The following is a 24,656-nucleotide window of genomic DNA, read 5'->3' as shown; positions in this document are numbered from 1 at the left end:
CGCAGCCCAGAATACACCTGTCATCCAGTGTGCCGAGAGCACATCAGACACCCCGCTGCTGACGGCAGAATAGGTAGGAGCTGTAAAGAAGAACACATAATAAAGAAAAGTAAAGACAAAAAGAACACCCATAGTGTATATACAAGGATATCCCACAAACAACAACAGAACATATTCCACAATGTATGTCATATACATATAATACAAAGTACATGCAAGACATCTATACTAATATATCTATAAAGAGATCTAAGCAGTGATATAGAGCAGGATTATTCATACAATAATCACCTTAAAGCAACTTTTAATGAGGGGATACCCAAGACAAAAAAAAATAATAAAAAAATAAATAAATAAAAAACACAGATCAAAGGTCAGGTCAAATTATAGATCAAAAAGATATATATCCCAACAATTGGGATGTATATCTATTTATATTAATATATAATAAGAATGTTGTGCCTGTCTGTTTGTTCCAAGTTAGCGCAAACACTAATGAACCGATTTTCATGAAAACTTCTCCAGCTTATTTGTGTTCCGTGCTCATTGCATATTCTGTAAACTGCTTTCAAAGAACGTCATTTTCCGCAGACAGCACATCGACTTTTTCTGTACACTTGTAACATATGCTTTGCTTTTCTTTTTGCAATTTTTACTCTGAATCTTAGAGTTCATATTTCTTTATTATGACATGGTATATTATTTAGTTTTAGTGTGTGACTTTATCAGATCTACAGATGCATATACATTTTATGCAATAAAGTGTTTATTATAATTGTATTTTGTAATATTTGTTATCTACAACGATTCATGGGGGAATTATGTAATAAGTTCCGATATTACAGAAACCGGTGTGATTTCGTCAACTTCTAAATTTAAAGCGACAAATAGGTGTAATGCACAATTAGTCTTAAGGTGCATACACACACAACGATTTTTTGAACGATTATTGTTAACGATATCGTTTATCGTTCAATTGTTGAAAAAATCGTTCACTTTCTGAGTGAAAACGAACGATTATCGTTCATGCGCGTTCACGTTTGTAGTTTCTAGTTCAGTCAGACTGGCCAACTCAACGATTTTCATTAAGTTAATATGCAAAAATCGTTTGTAGTTCAAAAAAATCGTTCATTACACTTTTAAAAAATCTGACAGATAATCGGTCATAAAATCGTTCAGAAAATCGTTGGTAACAAAATCTGTGTGTGTGTGTGTGTGTGTGTGTGTGTGTATGCAGCTTTTTACATTAAATAGTCGCTCTAAAGTTAGTGGGGAATTTACATAATTCATGCCGGTTCTGTAATCCTTGAACCTATTACATAACCCACATATAGTGGTTTTTATTTTATTCATGATGTTTTTTTACTATTTGAGTGACTGATATGGGTTCCTGAATACATCCACTCACCACTTTCAACAAGGATATATCCACAAGGATATTGATCTAAAGAGGGTAAATAAACAGTTCAATGGATCGATTGTATTAGGGGGGCCCCAGACCGATATCTTGCATAGGGTCCCATGGGATCCTTATCTGGCTCTGCTCTAGTGCATGTTACGCAAAAAAAAGTAAATGTGTATTAATTGCAAAACATTTATGTACTTATTTATTTGTTTATTACCAGTCATTTATATAGTGCACACATTTTCCACAGAGCTTTACAGAGAATATTTGGCCATTCACATCAGTCCCTGCCCCAGTGGAGCTTACAATCTGTATTCCCTGCCACATGCTCATGCACATACACACTAGGCGAGGGCATAACTACAATGGGTGCGACTGCTGCAGGGCTGGGAGCCTAAAGCTGGCCACACACTAGACAAACTTACACCCAACTTACATCCAACCAGCCAACTAGTTGATTGGTTGGAATGAAAATCTGGTAAGGGATGAAAGCAAATGAGAATCAGCAGTTTGCTCCCAAATACTGGAAAATGGACCAAAATTGTTGTTTGAACAAATTGTTTAGATCAAACATTTAAAAAAACATGTCTGAATGACCATTTTCATCTGTTTTCTGGCATTTAGGAGCAAATTGCTGATCATCAGTTACTCCCATACATTACCAGATTTTCATTCCAACCAATCAACTAGTTGGCTGGTTGGATGTAAGTTGGTCTAGTGTGCGGGCAGCTTTAGGGGCCGGCCTCCCCTACACCCAGCATGATGCATCATACCAGGGACAGATTGGCCAATAAATCCAACATTTGATAACTTTGGGGTGGCTGACTCTTACCTATGGACCAGCCGCTCTATGTATATGCAGCTGTGGGCTGATCCGATCCTTCCCACCTGCTACCAACCCACCCTCAATCGCCCTCTTGATGATTACAGAGCGCACTGCACCAGGTGCATTGCACTGAGCATTGCTCAGCGGAGTAAGCTCCAATACATCAGCCTGCCTTTGATGGCAGCATCAGTCGATATTCCAGCTCTAGGATCCTTAGAAAGGGGAGACATGCATCATTGCAGCTGGTATCCCAGCACAGAAGGAGGTTTAGTGGCTACTCCAACTCCTATTCTCTGTCTTTTTCTTTACTATTTCTCTCCTTTTATAAGCATTTCTTCTGTCTATTGTTTAGCTTCTAATCCACAGTGGTTCCAATAGAACACACCACAGCGGGTTGGTATTTAGAAACCGCCGGGAATCGCTAGGGCTTTCATTTTAGACATCAAAACCGACCTTTAGTAAATGCTAGTAATTTCACATCGAAATTGTCAATTGTCGACGGGTTCTAACATTACACCAAACCGGTTGCTTAGTAAATTTTGCCCATAGTATCTAACATTATGCATAGTAGCTACCAGTGTATTTCCAATCACCAATGCACGTCAACATACAACAAACTGATACACTTCAGGGGGCGCATTGGGCAGCCCCCTATTCTTCAAAATGCTGCACAGCACCCTTAGGGCCTGATTCTGAGTCAGATGCAGCGGCCATGCCTTTCGCTGTGTAGCAGTGTTTTTTGTATTCGTCCCGATTTTGATGAGAGTGGGTTTAAACAAAAACACTGAACTGCTTACATAGGAGGCCATATATAGACAGAGAAACTGCACCTGCCGTAGGGCATGTGCAAGTTTCGATGGTGTAACCGATGGTGCGTCTAAAGATGCACCAAGCGATATTTCAGCATTTACACTGGGCGTCTGAGTCCTTGCGCACACAAACACTAATGTGTATATAATATATATAACCTTCTGAAAGCATGGTGTAAATAAGCAAAAAGTTATGCATAAAGCGATTACATTTTCTCATTAACATGCTAGCTACATTTCACCTAGATTACTTTATCTGGAAGTCATTGTTTTTTCCTATTAGTTCTTTTTGATTTGTGATAGTGACTGTAGTTTCATAACAGTGACAACCTGAGATCAAATACTTCTCTGGCTTACCAAAAGCAATTTTCAAAATAAATACCTCTTAAATCCAGATAAATGCTGTCAGTGCAAGTTCTGAATGACCCATTGATTGTGCTCTGCACCTGGCTCACTGGAGGACATAAAAGCAAACAGATATGAGAAACTTCTTCTTAACAGTGATGAAGTAACACATTCATATTATGTTATTATAGGAGGCACTGTGACTTCGCAAACCTAACTATATAGGACCAGTACAATATCAACATAAAATGATACGCGACTTTATCCCATGATAGCAACTTGAAACAACCTATGATTTTATATCACAATATAAGAATAAAATGATTCATTACATCATTATTCCACCTTTCTTTAAATGCCATCATTGCCATTATTTTTTTCTTCCAACAAATGTGCATTACAAAATATAAATTCCATTGATCTCCCTGCTAAAATGACAGTGTGGGAGTGTGTTTCAAGCTGCAGGTACTGTATAAAGAGGGAGTATTGTGGGTTAAAGTAGCAATCATTCAGTATTAAATGAACATGTATTTTTAAATAAGGACCGTGATGGCAATTATCAGTCTGTCAATGCCAGTGCTGGCTAAATGGGACATTTTATAAAAATACTTATGTGACTATTCTCTCTAACCAAAACATGGCATTTGCTTTGAAAGTTTATTTAATGTGTTAATGTGGTCTATAAATCATACAAATATATATTGTTAAGTTAAACATGATGAAGGTGATCGTACCACCGAAACGGCCATCGGGGATTTGACTGTTCATATTGCACAGGGCCGTAGCTAGGGTAGTGTGGCTGGTGCCATCGCCCAGGGCACCAGAGGTCAGGGGGCGCTGTTTGGGCATGTCAAATTTATGTTTATTATCATTCTTGCTTGTAGCTTCCTCTTATTTCATCCCCTGCATCTCCTGGCCTCCTGTATCTCTTCCCTGGCCCTTCCCCATGAACCCATGGCCCTTTTTTGGGTGCTTTATGTCCCTTTGAAAAATGAGGGGGGCACCAATGCTCTTTCTGGCACAGGGCACCAAAAAGTGTATTTACGACTCTAATATTGCATATGGTCACCAGGCACCGATAAGTATTCTTACTGCACTGCAGTTGTGACATGCACTTTATAGCAACCCGATTTAACATGGCAATGCTTTAAATACAAAGTTTTTGGGGGGATGAAATGTTTTGGTGTGCTGACTTCGTTTTTGATTCTCTTTGGGCAGGGGTGTATCTAGTTGTCTGTGCGCCCCTGGCAACATAATGGGATAGTGCCCGCCTACCTCCAAATTTTCAGAATAGTTATATTCTGTCTCCCCAGCCATCCTCCTTCAGTATCCCCAGCCATTAGCCTTCCCCTTTCTGTGTCCCCAGCATTCTCTTTTCTGTGTCTCCTGCCAACCCCTTCTGTGTCCCCAGGCATCCCCCTTCATTCTCCAGAGCCTTTCCCCCTTCTCTCTCCCCAGCCATCTCTTTTTTTTGTGTCCCCAGGCATCCCCCTTCTGCTCCTCCCCCCACATCCAGCCCACACAGATACTTACCATATCTTCCTGCTGTGCTGTGGCAGGCTCCTCAGTGAGAACAGCAATGCGGCGTGCGTGACGTCATGATGTCACGCGCACCTTGTGTAAAAAAAACTTTATTGATCAGCTGCTGTGCGCTCAGCTCCTCCACAGAGGACGAGGAAGAGGAGCGCAGCCCCGCAATGGAGGAGCTCCAGCCCCTGGCACACAACGGGGCTCAAGCTGTCTGAGTCCCGGGTCAGAGCCATTGCGCTGCCCTCCTCCCAACACTCCCTCCCCGGGCAACCGATCTCCGGCTCCTGCAGCATACCCGCATAGGCTCCCATGCCTGAGAACACCTCCGTCTCCGCTCTGTCCCCCTTGGAGGCAGCCGCAGCATCGTGGGCCTGGCCTAGCACCCTCAGTGCCCCTGACGAGCCTCCCCCCGGCCGGTGTAGGCGGGCGACTACAGGGCCATATCTACCCTGTAGCTGCAGGTGACACCACCGGGCAGCACCCCCCCTTTGGCCACCGCCCCTGGCGAGTGCCATCCTGGCCAAAGGGTAGATACGCCCCTCTCTTTGGGGATCAAAGCATGTATACTTCATTGTGTGGTTTCAGCACCCACTTTGATTGATATGGTGTGTGCGGTTCTTCTTTCGGGATTTGTTAAGTTAAACATAGTATAAACAGTTAAATGAATGTAAACGTACGCTATATTATAAATGTCTGTCTGCAGGTAGTATATCTATTTATACTTTATGAGGCAGAAATCATACATATTTAATGCAAATCCAATGTAATAGTGCATTCATCATTTTTTTTATTGTATATTTTACCCCTGTGCATGTGCAGAACGCCATAGGAATCATTGCCTGGGGCTGCCACATTTTGCCTTCATTATTTTTTCACAGTAAAACAATCAAAACAGAAGAAATTTTAAAATTATCTGGTAAAATTATAGTCTAATATTGTGTGTGTGTGGCAGCTGTTGATAGGGGGCAGATGTCCCCCTTTGCTGTGCATGCCGCTGCTTCCCTGCACTGTACTCCGTAGTGCGCATGCGCTCTGGGCTGAGCGCTCGCAACCGGATCTGAATCAGGCCCAGTGCCCGAACAGTTGAGATCAACATGCGTTCAACTCTGATTAAGACATTAGTCGATTATTTTTGCTTTTGGTTATTTGGAGAACTTTTAGTCTGCTGTATGCACATGTGGTTTATGATCAGCTTATTTCTGCCTAATCGCTATGGTGAAACCAGTGAGGAAAGAAATGTTTAAAATAATTTATGACAATATAACTTACTCCAGTTGTGCTTGTTACACTTTTGTTTCCCATATCTACTGTTATTCTTGGTGCTCTGCGTACAGATTGCTATGGCAATACCCTACAGACTAAACAGTGACCTTTTAGAGGGCAAGCCACTTTACTTCCCTGGGCCTAGAGCAACAAATAAAATCATTTTGTTTGGAATTGATGGTGAATGTAGTTCAGTAACCCTTATACAGCAGAAGATAACGTTGCCCTGTATGGCTTATGAGTGCAAAGATAAAATTAAAGGATGAAAGTTTATGAAATAACGGAATGTTGCCAGGTTATGCTTTCCATTACTGTAAATAATTTAAGCCTAAGCTTTTTTATAAATGACGTTTTTTTTTTTCAATTACCGGTCTATATTATTTAGCAGCATTTTCTCGCTGAAGTTTAACTGCTAACAGTATAAGATGTTCTTTATGTAGAATAACCGTAAACTTTTCTAATTGTTCTTTTCTATCCCTTACAGGTGCCTGTGTCTTCCAGGGTTCCTTGTTTGCGGTACGTCCAATTTTATACTAATGATCACAGCATAGATTTTGTTGTTGCACGGTGTCACTTTGTAGCACTGACAAAATCCATATTTCAGGCATATATACCAAATTCTTTTATAAAAGTTTTAACGGAATACCAAAGCCAGTGTTTGAATCCCAATTTGTATGTTGAAATGAAGTTGGATGGTATAGGATAGCATGATGTTGAAAACGTAGCAGTAAGTTTAGCTAATGGAAGTGTTACTTCAAGTATGCGCTGAATCCAGTATTCAGTCACACTAGACAAATGCAACCACTGGTACAGATTGGTATCAGACAGAATCCTGAACCTAATCCTGCCCAGGGGGGGAGCACTTTTTTGCGAAAAAATACAGTGAGCATTGTGCTGTGATGATTCGCAGTGACAGAGCTTCCTCGCAAGCTCTGTCCTGCTTGAGTATGTCGATATGGTCTCATGATAATTTAGGTGAAATTATCGCACTACAATCCGCAATTGAAATGCAGATTGTAGTAAACTGGTCCAAATGTTTTTAGTATCCCACCTAAAACTGGCACTTATGGAAGATAATACAGCTCTGTCGTATATTTACACCTGGTACTGTACATTTTAAAGAAATATAGCAAAAAAAAAAGCTGGGTTTGTTTAAGCGTATCTCCTCCTAGAGGAATGGTGAAAGGTCACTCCAAATAACCTCATCTATAATTCTATGTGAAATCCATGTTCAAGGACTTTTACCTTTTCACATTACAATCCTAGGAAATGACCAGTGAACCAAATAAATATTTTATATTCCACTGCACCTACTGGAGGACTTGGTAGTGCATGTGTATATCTGGAGCTGCTGCCATGTAACCCTGATTGTGGAGCACATGATATCTAAATGACTCTGAATTGTGAACACAGCTCAATATTACACAGCTAACAGTGTATTTATCTATGCATATTTCATGTCTGTAGTGCAACACTGTATGAGCATGACATTCCATTGCTAATTATCAGTCACATCTGCACATCGCTCAATATGTACATTTTCTGTAATACAAAGATGTTTTATATATAATAAAATTATAATTGCAATGCAAAAGGAGTATTTTTGTATTTATGTTTAATAGACAAACATATCAACAGTATAATTCAGACAAAATAATAGCGTTTCATACTGTCTGTAACTGATATCAAGTAAAACATCACATCAGTATTATTGCAGAAAAAAGTTTCTTGTTCTCATGGTTTTTGTAATGGTGCGTATCCACTAAGCGATTAAACAGGCCGATTGAATGATAACGACATCGTTATCGTTCAATCGCTTGCTGATCGTCCGCAAATCAGCCATGTAAATGTCAAAAACGACCAGCGATGTGCGTGCCCGCTGGTCGTTTTTGACATCTATCATCGCCCGTACATGCTCGTCAACCTGACGATCACGTCAGGTTCAGCATGTACGGGGATGATGGATGTGCCTACACTGAACGACTGAATGTGCAGTGTAGGCACATCACAGACTGAAATGACAGCACGATTACAAAATCGTAATCTTGTTCTCGTTTCACAGTCGGGAAATGAATACGCACCTTAAGACTAAAAAACTCAATGGGATCGATATGTTTTTTTGTTTGTTTTTCTTTTTTCTGTATTATACTAGTTCTATTTGTTGTGAATTGTATCATTACCTATGTAGGCTATATTTTACAAAATCTCTAATAAAATTTTCAAGATAAAGAACTCATTGGGGAGAGGACAAGTAATCATATTATATTGTTTGTTTGTTTTTTTCATTTTATTTTTTTCTTATTTCCATTAAATTAACATTAGCATATTTATTTAAGGCCCATTTATTGTACATTTTTGTTTTTATTGGGAATGGTCAGATTTTTTTTTTCTGCAAACGCCTCTCCCCCTGCTGCATTTTAAAATGCAATTTTTGCATGTAAAGACATGTCATATGAATTGAGGATGCATATTATCCATCTCCATGGAATTTCATTTAAGTAAAAAAAAACCTATAAACCTGTGAAAATACAGCAGGAAAAAATAGTAACAAGTCAGTGTGCATCATTCATTTCAATTTAGAAGAACATTGTTTTTGAAAGATGCAGGAGAGAACGTCTATGTGCGCAGGCCTTTATAAAGTTACAACCGATGGTGCAAACACAACCTGTAGTACAATGAAACAGCTGTCACCTGGGCATATTACAGGAGTCATACAAAGTTTTTCATGTAGACTTCATAAAATTCAGTTTAGCACATATGTCTCTTGCCAAGAGGTCGGTGTCAGCTGTGTGCCTCACACTGGTATTTGTAAGTCATCATAAAACCCCAGTGGAAAATTCCACTGTATTTGTGATTAGTAGGAATACTTGCCTATGTATGGACATGCAGGGCAGGCTTCTTTGCTTTATAATGCAGTACTTCCACCATTCAACCAGGTTGAACCCCTACAGGTCCAATAAATCTTAGTAAATACAATATAATCTGTGCTGTAAACACATGGTTGGATTAAATACATTTCTGGAGCCAAAATCTGTGTACATCATCTAAAAAAGGATATGTGAATTTATAGCCATTTGTATTATACAGTATATGTGGGTATAGAAAAAGCATACTGAAGGTAACATGGATATAAATGTGTCCTATCATTTGTATATGCAAGTGGGGCTTATTCTGTGTTTGACTTATGGCCATTAGCTTAGCCTAATATATGTAAATGTGCTGCTAATGTTAATGTTTTCCGAAAATAGCAAGTTATATTAATGTTGTTAAATTTCCTTTGCTTTATATATTTGTGATATATGTGACAGTGGATGATTGATGTTGAAATATCACAAATTAAATTACACAAGAAAGAACTGTAAGCGGCTAAGAAAATCCCCAGGGAGCCGTTTTTTTAAATTTATACTTCAAACATCACAATGATCATAGCAAAACCATAACCGGATCCTTCTGTGATACACATAGAAAATGCTCACACTTTTGCACCAGTCTTTATTTTTGGTAACTAGTACCAGGAACACTTTATTTCTCATTTCCTTCTTCTGCCTGTGTGACATGTCCAGCTGCACACTAGCACTTCCCCTATTCTGTATGCTGGATGTATTTATCTATATCTGTTCTTATGGTACACTTGCCGATATTTTGGACGACTGAACGATAACTATATCGTTATCGTTCAGTCGTTCACTATATCGTCCAGTTTGTACGCAAAAACGATGAACGATAACGACCAATGATGCGCGCTCCCGCAGGTCGTTGGTCTTTGACGTTCATCAGTCCCGCTGGTCGTTGGTCTTTGTCGTTCCTCGTCTCCAACAAATTGGCACTGTGTAATGTGAATGAAATAATGAAAACAGATATTTTCCTAAGTATCTAATACATATGAACAGTGGGAACAAACACAAAACCACAACATTATGTTTTATATGAGTGTATCTTTATTGTTATAACAACACATGCAGTGATGAAAGGGTTACAAATACTGCTGTAACAGTTAATAACAAAAGGATATAAATAACCGGAAGCAACAGGAGGTGTTTTAATCACTATTTCTCATTAAATCTTCACATTCTTTTTTCTTTACTTATGCCCAATCTATCGTTATCAGCAGATTGAGCAGCATGTTCAGGCGATGGTCGATGTCTGAAACGACCAGCGGGAGCGCGCATCGCTGGTCGTTTCCGTCATTATCGTACACAATTAATGCACGATTAATGAGAGATTGAATGATTACGATGTCGTAATCGTTTAGTCGTTCATTTAAAGCGCCTAGTGGATACGCGGCATAAGGATTGCAATTAACCCCCGGAAAACCAGCAAAATAGAGTTATCTATCCTTTTTGTTATTTTCACTTTATTTTTCTCCAAATGTTCTGTATAATACTTTCACATAAGTTGCTGTGCAGAGAATATGTACACTTGCATATATTAGTAGGAAAGGAATATTCTTTTTTAGTTACTACCAACTGAATTAGATGCTCGTGGAAAATAGCTCAGGGCATTATTTGTTTTATTAGGCATTAACCTTTAAATATCTCTTAAACATAGAGGATTCCTAGTTTTACTTGGCCAAAAGAGTTGTTAAAAATTAAAAAGTGTGGTTACGTAGGTCATAGCTATATACTGTGTAAACTATAATTAATCTGAGCAAATCGTATGCTTATCCTTATTGTGTGATGTTCATCTTCTTGTGCAAGCCATATATTTCTTTCTCATATCAGCCAGTGTGATACGCATTTATGTGCTGCATGCCTTATGCCCAGGTAATGTCACTAGTAACCAATGAAGTTATAGGCTGCATTTATGAGTATGTTCACTCCACAAAATGACTGTCTACACTGGGCCTCATATATAAATCGCAAACGGCTTAGATTTGTGCATGAGCATCAAGATTTCCTTTAAAGTTCATAGGCTTGCTGAGCAAGAATGTGGCATCTGGTGACGGGGTAGAAGTTTGCACTGCCTGATGGGATGAGTTATGACGCTGTTCCTTGAAAGTACATGAGACATGTGTTGATATGCAGTAAGAAATGATACTCTGTGTTGAAAAGGAGAATTTTCATTCAGTCCCTTGCAAGTATGTTGATAAATAAATGGGAAGCACAGGATTTCAAATGTGCCCTTTGTAACTGAGAAATGCCATTGAAATCCTCACATTTTTGTTAAAGAACATGTTAAATTTATTCCTGCTTCATTTCTCATTTCTTTATTTCCTCCTGCAATTTCTCTTATTATATGTTTATAAATGTCAGCTGCTTCGGCCATTAATCAATGTACAGAGATTTACAGTCGGAGTATAATTTGCGAAAAACAAAAAAAAGAGAAAGAAATACAGCAAACCAAAAATGTAAACAGCAAAGAATGCAAATACTAATATAATGTAAATGGTCATTGGGGAGCAGTTCACTGAGAGCGATTTCTTCACATTAGGAAAAATTATGCTAATATCTCTCTCAACAAATGTACTAGATAAAAAAATAAGACATCTGGTTATATAATTGAAGCTTCTGGCAGCTTAAAGAATGGCTAATTCTTTTAAACAGACACTTTGTTCCAGGTTCCTCCTGGGCATCTGTTCCTAGTCATGAAGACTAGGTAGAGTACAGTTCCAGGACTCGCTGGCTTCTCTGTGGGCTGTGACATGCAAGCAACAAAGAGAAAGTAGTTTCCATAGTGAAATCATATTAGGATAACTTTATTACAGTTATCTGGTACTTCAAAAGGAAGTCATACTCTGTGTGCTCAACGGCCTTATAATACAAAGTATGCTACTGTTTGAAATGCTGTAGGATGCATATAATTAGGTATTACTGTTTCAAATGCTGTACAATGCATGGTAACAAACTTATTTTTTCATCATATACAATTCAATAAATTTATACTAAAAAATGTGATCAGAAGATACTCTACTAGGCCGCTTTCACTATCTATGATATGGCAACCAGTGTATACTGTATATTATCAGGGCAAAGTAACATACATAAGCCACTGCATTAAACCTTATTATGAAAGAATGACCAAACTAATGCATACTACTCAACTGTTACTATTTGTCAGGGCCGTAACTAGGGCAGTGCGACTAGTGACATGGCACAGGGCACCGCCGGGCAGGGGGCACTGTTTGGGCCTGTCAGTTTTCCTGTTCATTATCATTCTCACTTGTAGCTTCCTCTTCTTTTATCCCCAGCATCTCCTGGCAGCCCCAGGAGTACCCCTATCTCTTCCCTGGCCCTTCCACATGAGGCCAAAATTCTTTTTTCAGGTGCATTTTCTTATGTCCCTATTTAAAAATGGGGATGGGGGGGGGCACTAATGCGCTCTCTGGCACAGGGCACCAAAAAGTCTAGTTACGGCTCTGCTCTTGGACCCAAATCCCTTCTTTTCTACTTTCTTCAAAATCCTTTCTTTGGCCCTCATTCAGAGCCGCACGTTAACAACAGTACGCTCGTTGCGTTCCGATGTTGACTAACCGCGCATGCGTCGGTGTTACACCGCGCATGTGCGTACGGCAGATTGCGAGCTTTTTTTCTCTCGTTCCTAAAATAGCGTACAGGAAGTGACATGTCAAATGTGATTGACAGAACAGGGCGTTTTTGGGTGTTGACGGGGGTGGAGATGACAAAACGCAGGCGTGGCGAAGCGTTTTTGGGGCGTACATACATTAGCAGATGCGAACGTCAAATGTGTTCGGACCGTCTCATACGTCACTGAAACATCCGCTTTCCCTTCAAAATGCTCGCACAGCTTAGGGTCAGGATTACTCGACCACATTGGCGATGGCCTTCTCCTCCGTCCCGGGACTCCACGATGGTGCTGCGATTAATCGTGGCTGGTCAGTAAAGTAATTAGTGTTGGATTGAAATCCGGCTTGGTATGTGTTTGGAAAGCAGTTTATTGGGATAGCACAAAAGCGTACGCAGGTGGAAATCAGAGCTGCTAATGTCATGATTACATAATCAATTAGCGTACATTTTTGGGCTTTTATTTTGGCCACAATTTGGTGGTTATGGCCTATTGTAAAAATAATGTCATCATCTTTTAATTAGCTCCCCTTTTTTTTGGTTTACTGTGGAATTTGCATCGCTATGTGTTTTTTTAAACGTTCCTTAAAGAGGCCTTTTTTTTAACAAAAGAGGGTCAGTTTTTGCGTTTAAGGCCAGGATTAAATGTAACCCATTTGTACAATAATGTCACAATACAATGTCAGTGTTTTTTTTTAAATTTATTGTTTACACACAAACAAATTGGCATAATATTGTATTGCCTTTTTTTGTGGCCAAGATATTTGATCAAAAAAAAAACAAAACATAACTACTAACATAATCGTAAATACAAAATTTAAAAACATTTCACAAGAAAGGAGAGGGAAGTTTTGACCAGAAAGGAATATGAGCCAAGCACAGAAGGAAAGTGGGAAAAGTCGCCATTGCTGTCACCGTTTTCTCGCCCGTTTGGCTGGGTGAGGGTGGGCGCCAGACCGGGTCCGGGATGCCATCGGGCTGGCCTGTCCAGAGGCAGATGTTGTGGCCTCTGGACTAGGCACAGGGCTAGGCACATTTGGAGGATTGCCTGATGTTGTGCCAGAGGTAGAGGATCTGGATGTTCCGGCAGGAAGGGAGGTCGGCTCCACCATGTGCTGGCGAACGAGCTGCTCCAGGGCATCGGCGATGCGGATGTTGGCCCTGGTATTTTCCGCCAGGGCCTGAGCAATGGTCACGTTGGCCGCAGCATTTTGCTCCAGGGCCTCAGCCACCCGTATCAGACTGGCGTCCATCCTCTGCAGAATCTCCGTATGGCAATCCGATTTAAAATTGAGTTCTGTGAGGAGGCCCACTGCCTGCGAGGGGGCACGCCCTGGACTGGCTTCTGCAGGGTCCTCAGCCGGATGTACTGGTTCCTCCCCTGCAGAGTCAGCAGAAATTCTGCGGCCAAGGCTCCCCTCTGGAGCAGACTCATCCGCCTCTGTCTCTGTTAGGAAATTGGGGAAAAGACTCACATTAGAATCTACATATTGGCACAATAGCATTTCTGAGTTGGTGACATCACAAGACTTACCTTGGCCAACATGAGGAGCCGCAAAGTCTGGCATGTCCGTATCCATGTTGGACACGCCAAACACCTCCACAGCCTGCACACACCCCTGTGCCATCTCTTCTAAGTCTGTCAACTCCAATGACACAGGGGTGGGACCCCCACCTGTCCCCCTTGCATGCCTAGCCCTGTCGGCAAGTTTTTGTTTTAGACGATATTTGAAGTCTGCCCATCTGTGGAATGAATTTGGAACCATTATCCTTTTTTTTACAATGGGGTTTGTTTATAGGATGGGAAAGTGTTTACTTACCGCCGTTTGACATCCCGGGCTAGACGGACATAATCACCCACCCTATTGACAGCAACGGCGACCTCCTCCCACATTCTCCACTTCTGGCTTTGGCTCATATTCCTGGCTGCCTGGGGCAGGATGTCAACGCACTTCTGGATCAAAACCTCCATCTCCTTGCTTGTGAAATGTGGCTGCCTTTTTTTTTTTGCAGCTTTGGCGGGTTGACTGGGGCCAGCAGTCTCTTCCATGTCATCCTCCTCACCTATTTGGGTAAATATGCAGATTTAGCCACTTCACAACTTGCACAATATTATGTTTTAAAATACTCATTGACACAAAATGCATGAAGGCCTTACCGCCGCAATTTAGACCATTGTTTCCCTGGTTTGAAGCCATGTCTCTGCTTCCAGCATGAAATCATCCAGAAATTCTATGTGATTTCGTGACGTATTTATACATGCGTCGTTAGTTTGTGGCCGCATCATTGATTGTGCGTCCCTATGATTCATCCTTAATTTGTGCGGGAAAATAAACACTATTTATGGCTTGGTGTGTGTGGATTCGAGGTGGGGTTGTTGGAGTGTTGTTGGTTAAGTGGTTTGGATTTGGTTGGTTGGTTGCGTTTGGAGGATTTTGGAGAGTTGTTTTTTTGTTTGTTTTTGCTACATTTCTTTGGTTTTTCCGTTCGCATTTTTTTCATTTTTTCAACATCCTTTCCTGATTTGGTAAGTTTTGTGCATTCAAATTTGTGGCCAATTGGTGTATTCTTCTGTTTTGTGGTTAGTTAATTTGTTTAACACTCATTTCATCTTTTTTAGTTTTTTTTTGTTTTCGGACCCAAAGAAGTTTTTTGAGGACATCTTATATATTCGAGTTGGGTAAGTCCATTTTTTGTCTTGCATTTGCGAATGAATTACGGCATTTTTGACTGTTGGTGTAGCGCCTTGCATTTGCGAATGAATTACTGCATTTTTGACTGTTGGTGTAGTGACTTGCATTTGCGAATAATTTACCGCATTTTTGACTGTTGGTGTAGTGACTTGCATTTGCGAATGAATTACTGCATTTTTGACTGTTGGTGTAGTGACTTGCATTTGCGAATAATTTACCGCATTTTTGACTGTTGGTGTAGTGACTTGCATTTGCGAATAATTTACCGCATTTTTGACTGTTGGTGTAGTGACTTGCATTTGCGAATAATTTACCGCAGTTTTGACTGTTGGTGTAGTGACTTGCATTTGCGAATAATTTACCGCATTTTGGACGGCTTATTCATCATATAATCCAGTTTTGCTTTTCCCTTTTCCATTTTTTGGGTCCATTTGAACCCTATTTGACGTACGGTGTGCAATGTAGTTTTCATCGATGGCCAAATGTGTTTTTCCGTTATTTTCTGTGTTGGCTTGCAACAATTTTTAACCAAAAAAAAAACCCTTTAAATTTTTGACGTCTCATTGTTGCCTTTTTTACAGTTTATACGTATCATGACAATACCCCGGCATGTAAGCAGCTATGGATGGTATCAGAAAGCTAAGTTGTTTTTTCTTACTTTTGGGGTGGGTCAAAAGCCTTACATTGTAAACTTTGAATTTCAGGTAGATCTGGGGCGAATTGTTCTGGCCCTGCTCCCGGAAGACGACCAACCTCAAACTCGTCCCAGGCGTAGGCATCGTAGGCATGCAAGGCCCCAGATATTTCGAACACGTGTCACCCTTTTTGGAATGCCCGATGATGAGGTTTTAAGACGCTACCGTCTACCTCCCAAAATCATCATAGACACTCTCTCATTAATAGAAAGTGATCTTGAGCGGCAAATTGACAGTCCAACAGCAATACCACCACTGACGCAATTTATGGCGGTGTTACATTTCTGTGCCTCAGGATCGTTTCAAACAACGGTCGGAATAGTGGCGGGCATCTCCCAATCCTCCTTTTCCCGGATCCTGAGGGCAGTGATGGAGGCACTTTTCAAGCACCTCCATCATTTTATTAAAATGCCTTTGGATATGGGTGCCCTTAGTGTGGCCAAGGCCAATTTTTACCAAATAGCTGGCTTCCCACACATCATAGGGGTTGTGGATGGTACTCACATACCACTTCAGCCTCCAGCACGGCTGGAGGCCATATTTAGAAACAGGAAACACTATCACTCCCTGAATGTAATGGTGGTATGTGATGCCTCCCTCCAGATCCTGTCCCTGAATGCTAAATTACCCGGAAGTGCTCATGACTCCTTCGTCATCCGGCAATCAGGGATATGGCAGAAATTAACCAACCTACAAGCTGGTGATGCGTGGCTTCTGGGTAAGTGGAGACCTTTAGTACATAACAATGTTAAGCTTGATACACAGTGTTCCTGATGTGGTCTATTTTTGTTCACAGGAGACAGTGGATACCCTTGCATGTCCTGGCTGCTCACTCCTTATTTGGCTCCCACACCAGGGCCACAAAGTGCGTATAATTCCGCACTTACAGCCACCAGGCAAGTGGTGGAGCGCTGTATCGGCCTTTTAAAAGGCCGATTCAGATGCCTCCACCGCTCTGGTGGCGAGCTCATGTATGTGCCGGATATGGTGTCTAAAATTGTGGTCCTGTGTGGGATATTTCACAACATTGCCATAAGGAGTGGTGTCCCAATGCAGCCAGAGGATGCCTTACCTGAGGATGGCCCCCCCGAGGTTGGTCGAAGGTCAGTATGTGGGGGGGCCATACGCGATGATGTGGTGGCCAGATTTTTTAGGTAAGTTTGAACAAAACTCCAGTGTTTATACCTAATGTGTTTGTTTTTTTTGGCAAACATCTAATTTATTTTTAATTTTCTCACCATCTTCTGTTTGTTCACATAATCTTTGGCACTCCAACGCTCACTACTTCCTGCTACCCTTACCAAACCTGGATCTGGTCCTTTTGGGCATATATTCTGGAACCCATATCGCAACGCCATGTTTGTGGAATCATGTTGGCATGGTCCTTCGTCAACCAGTTCTTGATTTTGTGTTTTTATTTATTTTTTTCTTGGTATGTGTTGTATTTGAATTTATCACTGTGTATTTTTTTTGGGAGTGACCACTTTGTTTTCTCTGTTATGTGGTGAATAAATGTTTGAAGAGTGAAATGGTCTTCCTTTTTTGGGACGTTAACAGCAAGTGTAACCAGGTTAACACAAGTTACATTTGACTAAGGGGTAAACCAGTACTGACGCCAGATGAGCAAAACTGAAATATGTTTTCAGCTTTCCAATCCACACCAAAAGGAAGCCTGGCCCAACCTTGGGATTTGTAAGATTGGCCTAAGCAGCTTGCGCACCAAGTAGGAACCTGGAAAATGTAGAAATCTGAAATTGACACTACACCCAAAAAGGGAAATTACATTGTTACTGTTATGTGTTTCTGGTGTCTGTTTGACATACAAAGACAAAACACAATCTAACTTTTAAAAAAGGGAAATCCTTGCAGGAACTTATGTCAGGCTAAACTATCTTGGTTTTGGTTTTTAAAAATGAGCCACAACGTATATTTGTCTTTAAAATTTTATTGGGAAAATACAACAAAAAAAAAAAAACTAATGCCGAAGGAGGCCAGACAGCCGGTCGAGGGCCACCAGAAGGCCGATTACATGGTGGCGCATCTGCCCCACAACATCCGCCACCTCTTGCCGACGCCTCTGTTCCTCTGTGGGTGAGAAAAGTGTGTGGGTTAATACAACAATAGGGACTCCACAGAAAAACATTAATTAAAAAACAAATCACTCCTAAACCCAAAAACATAAATAAAAAGGGTGGGCTGGCAAAAATACAAGGCCTAGGTACAAATTCCCACAGGTATGATATGTGTATGCTTAAATCACCAGGAAGAGGTAAAGGCAAACCTTCACAATCAACAAAAGTCAAGCCACAAAAACACGAAGAAAGGCACGACACATGATTACATACAAACAGTTTGTGCTTTAAAAAAAAATAATAAAAAACATACCGGGAAACAAATCGGGAGCTCCGGCAAAACCTCCATGATCCTCCTCGGAGGATCCGTCATTCCCCAAAGAATGGGGCGGAGTTATGCTGGACTCCGGGGAGGGGGTAATTGGAAGAGGGGTGGGTGGAGGAGAGGGGGAAGTGGGACGGAGGGGAAGGAGTCCCGACATTTCCGGGAGAGGGTCTGGGAAGGATGGGGAGGAGTGGGGAATAGGCGAAAGATTTGAGGTGGAGTGTTGGCTGGGGGTTGGGGAGAGTGGGCGGGAACGCCGACGTTGACGGCGGAGTCTTGGCTGTCCCCCTAAAATATGTCAAATAAATTGCGTTTAGTTTATGGACAAATCCGGCCAAACAAACAAACAAAAAAAAAAAAAAAAACAAACAAAAAAAAATAGCAGTAGAATTAAAAATTCATAAAAAGAGGGAAAACATGCAGACGCAGATATGAGTACAAATAATAAATAGAACAGACAGGAAAACATGCAGACGCAGATATGAGTACAAATAATAAATAGAACAGACAGGAAAACATGCAGACGCAGATATGAGTACAAATAATAAATAGAACAGACAGGAAAACATGCACACGCAGATATGAGTACAAATAATAAATAGAACAGACAGGAAAACATGCAGACGCAGATATGAGTACAAATAATAAATAGAACAGACAGGAAAACATGCAGACGCAGATATGAGTACAAATAATAAATAGAACAGACAGGAAAACATGCAGACGCAGATATGAGTACAAATAATAAATAGAACAGACAGGAAAACATGCACACGCAGATATGAGTACAAATAATAAATAGAACAGACAGGAAAACATGCAGACGCAGATATGAGTACAAATAATAAATAGAACAGACAGGAAAACATGCACACGCAGATATGAGTACAAATAATAAATAGAACAGACAGGAAAACATGCACACGCAGATATGAGTACAAATAATAAATAGAACAGACAGGAAAACATGCACACGCAGATATGAGTACAAATAATAAATAGAACAGACAGGAAAACATGCACACGCAGATATGAGTACAAATAATAAATAGAACAGACAGGAAAACATGCACACGCAGTTTGCCCCACAAACACAAACATTAAAACCACAATACATAACACTTACTTGCCAGGATCTGCATGCGAAAGCATGCCAGCAAGCGGGGCGTTCGCCGTTGCAGGTCGGACCACCTGCGCTCCAGCTGCCCGATGTTGCGGCGTGATCCAAAGGACCGCAGGCGGGACCGTACCTCCGCATACGCGGAGCGCTTCTGCCGGTTGGTCATGGGTTCTGGCTGGCTGGTGATCCGGCGATCCATGACCTCCGTAAGCACCAGCAGCTCACGCCTGGTGAATGCGGAGGCTCTCATGATGGCAATGGTGTTTTTCTTAAAAATCATTTTTGATAAAGTGTGTAAAAATTTTCTGATTGGCTAATGTATTTTGGAAATTAACAGGACCAATTTTATTGGTTAGTGTATGAGTCATGTGTTCGACAGGGCCAGAAATCTATGGAGAGTTAGGATAGGCTTGATGCAGTGACATGCGTAAGCAAATTTAAATAAAGAAATGAACCCAGGGAAATATGCGGGGATACACAGCAATAGTACAATTGTTTAATTGTGGTTCACATGTTTTTTAAACAATACAAGCGAATGTTTCATCCGTACGTATTCTGCGGGTAAACACAAACACAGACAAGAGTAAAGTTTCTTGCATTGTGTTGAAAAAAAACAAACAATTAAGCTAATTGATACATTGATTGGCATGATACGATTGATGGAGGTAGGCAGAATAAAGGAGCAGGTAATCGACATCTGACAAGGCCACTTCCTGTTTATACTTGTGCGTGCGTTCCTTTCAAGCCATTTCGGGGATGTACGCTCGCTATTTCGTACGCTCGTTAGTTAGAGGAGGGGTCGTCAGAGTTTAGGGAGGAATTTTAGATGCGAACGAAAATACGAGCGAGCCATTGAATTTAAATATTTTTGTACGTACGCCTAACGTACGTGCGCCCGCTTGCGTGCGGCTCTGAATGAGGGCCTTTGACTTTTATTTATGTATTTGTATAGATGAATCCCCCAAATGCCTTTCTGAGATTCCATTATTTATAATAACTTTCACACTATGTATATAGTAATGCATTTAGTTCTCGGTGGTTTTGTGGACAGTAAGCTATTTGTATGGACATTTTGTATGAGAAAAAGGTTCTTGTGTCTGTCACCAACAGCAGGAAATTGTACGTTATTACATGACAGATTCTTAGATCCATTTTGAATTTTGTGCCTTTGTGGATGGTATTATTGACAAACATGACATAACAAACATTACTTACTAAATTTGAGTAGATGTCACCTACATTATACATTTCAATAAGTTATGTCTCATCTTCTGCATGTGAGAAGTGCTGTGCAGCTGGTTAAGGGCAGGTCAGAGAGCTGTACAATGCAGGACATGTAAAATAAGGCTTAGCTCCTGGAAGTAAAACCAATAGGATTTTGATAGTGTCTGTAATGCGTAACTGTTACAGCAGTATGCATGAACTGTCCTTTTTCTTAACTGCTTGGAAGGTGCAAATAGCGACCCATCAAAATTAGATTCCAAAGTCTAGTTTTACCACATCTGAGGACTTTAAAAAAAAAAGTAGTTTTGTGGTAAAAAAAATACTAGTGGCACCTTAGTACTGATATCATATTTGCATATATATTTTACTTCCCCAAGGTGTTTTTGTCATTTAATATTTTATTGAATAGGATTATTTTTAATTGCCTTTACATTTTTGTTTATTGTGTGATTATTGCATTGTGATTGCTAACAAATGTTTGTATTGCTTATTATCCACTGTGGTTTAATATACTCTATTTTGATATTTTGGTGTTAAATATTTATTCACCTGCACTGTAAATATTGGTCTGTTTTTAGGGTTTAGATCTACCTTTTTTTTTAGCAGCTGCAACTTATAACATACATTGACATACTGTAAATTGTGAGTTTATACATATTGCGCACAGATTATGTTTTTTTTAATCTTTAAAATCATGACATTTCCAGTCACACTTTGCTCTTCTAGCTGCTCGAGTGCTCAATTTCACCCTACAATGCAATTATATTACCATACACCTGCCTATGAGATCTGTGCCAAGTGACCACATATATTAACCCAGAATCTGAAAATCTGTTCAAATTTGAAAGAAAGCAAAACTTGTCCTGAATACAAATAAATGACACATGTACAAAGGAATAGGTTCACATTAGTCATTTTCACATGTGACTAATGACCACGAGTAAGTACTGTACCGCCAGACCTGTGCATTTTTGTTTGCAGCTCCATAGGGCTACGTACAAAAAAACACAAGTTTGGGACAAGACCGGGCCGCAAGGGGGGTAAGTTCAGCTGTCGTTGTCGGCCCTTCTACACCATTGCAACGGCAACTCGCCCCTTTCGCATGTAATTGAATCGACCCCTTTAATTGATCTTGCCAAAATATTGCAGAATTACATTTCACTGTATTAGAAAAAAATTTTCATAGGGATGTAGTTACCATTACGGCGGTCGGGATGCCGGTGCTAAGCAAACCGGCGCCGGAATCCTTACCGCTGGCATCCTGATGGTTAAGGGGGAGGGTTGGGTTTAGGAGTTAGGGTTAGGTTGTGGTGGCAGGCTTAGGGTTAGGCTGTGGGGGCAGGCTTAGGCTGTGGGGGGGTTATGGTTAGGCTGCGGAGGGAGGGTTAGTATAGTTACCTATTTGGGTCGGGATTTTGACTGTATGCTGACCGCCTGCATCCCGACCGTACCCAACCTGTTTTCATATCTCTGGAACTGAAAGGGTTACTGTATTAGTTTTGTAAGTTCCAACAATGCTTTTCAGAAAACAGCCATAATGTAAGCAAATTAAAACAAATAAAAGCAACAAGCTGTTAGTACAGAGTTATCACTACATTATAAATCATTTGCAGCTACATTGTAAGCAGGTAGCCAATGTGAAAGAAGATCTCTACCCAAAACATACAGATATGTACATATGGTAAGCTAAAATGTAGTGTTCCTTGAGATGACTAGTTCTCGTATGGCTCCACTATGTGAGCATTATAAAGTGTCATCTTATTCCACAGTACTGTACATATGGGCTAATATAAAAATACAATTTCTCTTGTAGAAAATGGACCTATTTATAAGGTAAAGCCAAGTGCTTTTTTGCTGTGTGGGAAGCTCAGTCTAGCTCTCCACAGATGTCAAAGGTTGTGGACAATTCTTAAAACATGGATCGTCTAGTCAACAGGCCTTAGGTAAAATGCATGGTGCACAATTGTTTGATACAATCTATAACGTTTCTGGAAATAATTTTCACACTCTCTCAGAAATAATTTACAGGTTTCAGCAAATAAATTGAAAAATGCTGTTGCTTGATGAAGTGCATACTCTTTCTTTAATTGGAAAACCCACGTTCTCACCTAGCATTTCAATCCTTTTTACTGATAAATAGGTATTACTTATACCAATATCTACTATTAACCTTTTCCAGTCATTGGTATCATTGTTGTCTTGTAACCACTGATTGACTGACAGTGAAAGTGATGTTTTTTCTTTTACCATTTCCTTTTAGTTACATTACCATAATCTGATAATATTAACAACAAATAATAATCTCATTTGTGTTTAAATATAAGCCACTAGGTGCCCACATTATTCACAGTATTATTACCTGCATCAGTGGTTCCCAAACTGTCCCCAAGGCACCATAATAATTCTGGTTTTAATAAAATCAAGGCTTAGCACAGGTGACCTAATTAGTTCCATCAGTGCTCAAGCATGGATATTCTTAAATTGGGTTCACACTATACATACACTATACATTGTCTTATCCTGAGATCTGCTATGAATCATAACGACCATTGTATAGTGTGTACCCCCAAAATGCAAGCAATTAATTTTTAATGAATTGTGTGGTGGAATCTTCCCATCTGACGACGCTGTGTTGTTACATTAGGCCTGTAACAATACATTGCCACATCATACGGGGGATAGTGCAGTGTGTATGGCGTGATATATCGTTATATCACATCGCCACATTGCTGCATCGGCACATCGCTGAGGTGTGTAACCAGCTTTTAAACTTGGACAGTTATGGTGCCTTGAGGACCGAGTTTGGGAAACCCTCACCTACATAATTAGATACAAATCAGTGGCAAACGCAGGATTTTGAAAGGGTGGTTTCCAGTACTTGGTTACAAAACCAATATCAAAAAATCTAACCACATACAGGCAGCACTGCCCGGGTACTCAATAATCCAAGCTTGTTAATCTATTACTGTGCAACATTTCAGATGAATTTATTACATATTTTGGCAAAGCCTTCATGAAATATGTAATAATTGCATCTGAATCGTTGCATAGTAATAGATTAACAAGCTTGGATTATTGAGTACCCGAGGAGTGCTGCCTGTATCTGATTGTATGATCAAGACTGAGCGCTCTGCACCCCGGCTGTTGAACTTTATTTGGAGTGTCGGTCTACTTGACTATATTTATGTGGAGATTTTTAGCTCTTCGAAGAAATAACAAAGGCGGCACTACAAACATACACAGTGACATATACACGCACACTGACAAAGCCTAAATGCACACACTGACACACGCAATCACTGCACTGACAAAGCCTACACACACACCTAACACTACACACCCACACTGACAAAGCCAACATACACACTGACACACTCACTGCACTGACAAAGCCAACACACTGACAGACACACAAACTGCACTGACAAACACACACACAGACTGACAAAGCCTAGACACACACACACTGCACTGACAAAGCCTATACACACACTGACAAAGCCTAGAGTCACACACACACACACACACACACACACTGACAAAGCCTAGAATCACACACACACACACACACTGACAAAGCCTACACACACACACACTGACAAAGCCTAGAGCCACACACACACACACACTGACAAAGCCTAGAGTCACACACTGACAAAGCCTAGAGTCACACACACACACTGACAAAGCCTAGAGTCACACACACACACACACACACTGACAAAGCCTAGAGTCACACACACACACTGACAAAGCCTAGAGTCACACACTGACAAAGCCTAGAGTCACACACACACACTTACAAAGCATAGAGTCACACACACACCT

At 40.5% G+C, this 24,656-nt stretch overlaps 1 protein-coding gene across 2 annotated transcripts in view; it reads left to right on the top strand.

Moving 5' to 3' along the window:
- Positions 1 to 24,656, top strand: part of FRAS1 (Fraser extracellular matrix complex subunit 1) — a 539,698-nt gene that overhangs the window by 43,207 nt on the left and 471,835 nt on the right. For both annotated transcript variants that reach the window (XM_088481448.1, XM_088481449.1), the window contains exon 2: positions 6,663 to 6,694. In XM_088481448.1, the coding sequence (XP_088337574.1) occupies positions 6,663 to 6,694 (32 nt within the window). The remainder of the gene's footprint in view (positions 1 to 6,662; positions 6,695 to 24,656) is intronic.

This window comes from Taudactylus pleione, unplaced genomic scaffold (assembly GCF_031769625.1).
Source record: "Taudactylus pleione unplaced genomic scaffold, aTauple2 ptg000273l, whole genome shotgun sequence".
NCBI classification, from domain to species: domain Eukaryota; kingdom Metazoa; phylum Chordata; class Amphibia; order Anura; family Myobatrachidae; genus Taudactylus; species Taudactylus pleione.
Note: the sequence above shows the minus strand (reverse complement) of the source record. Positions and strands in the feature narration are given on the sequence as shown.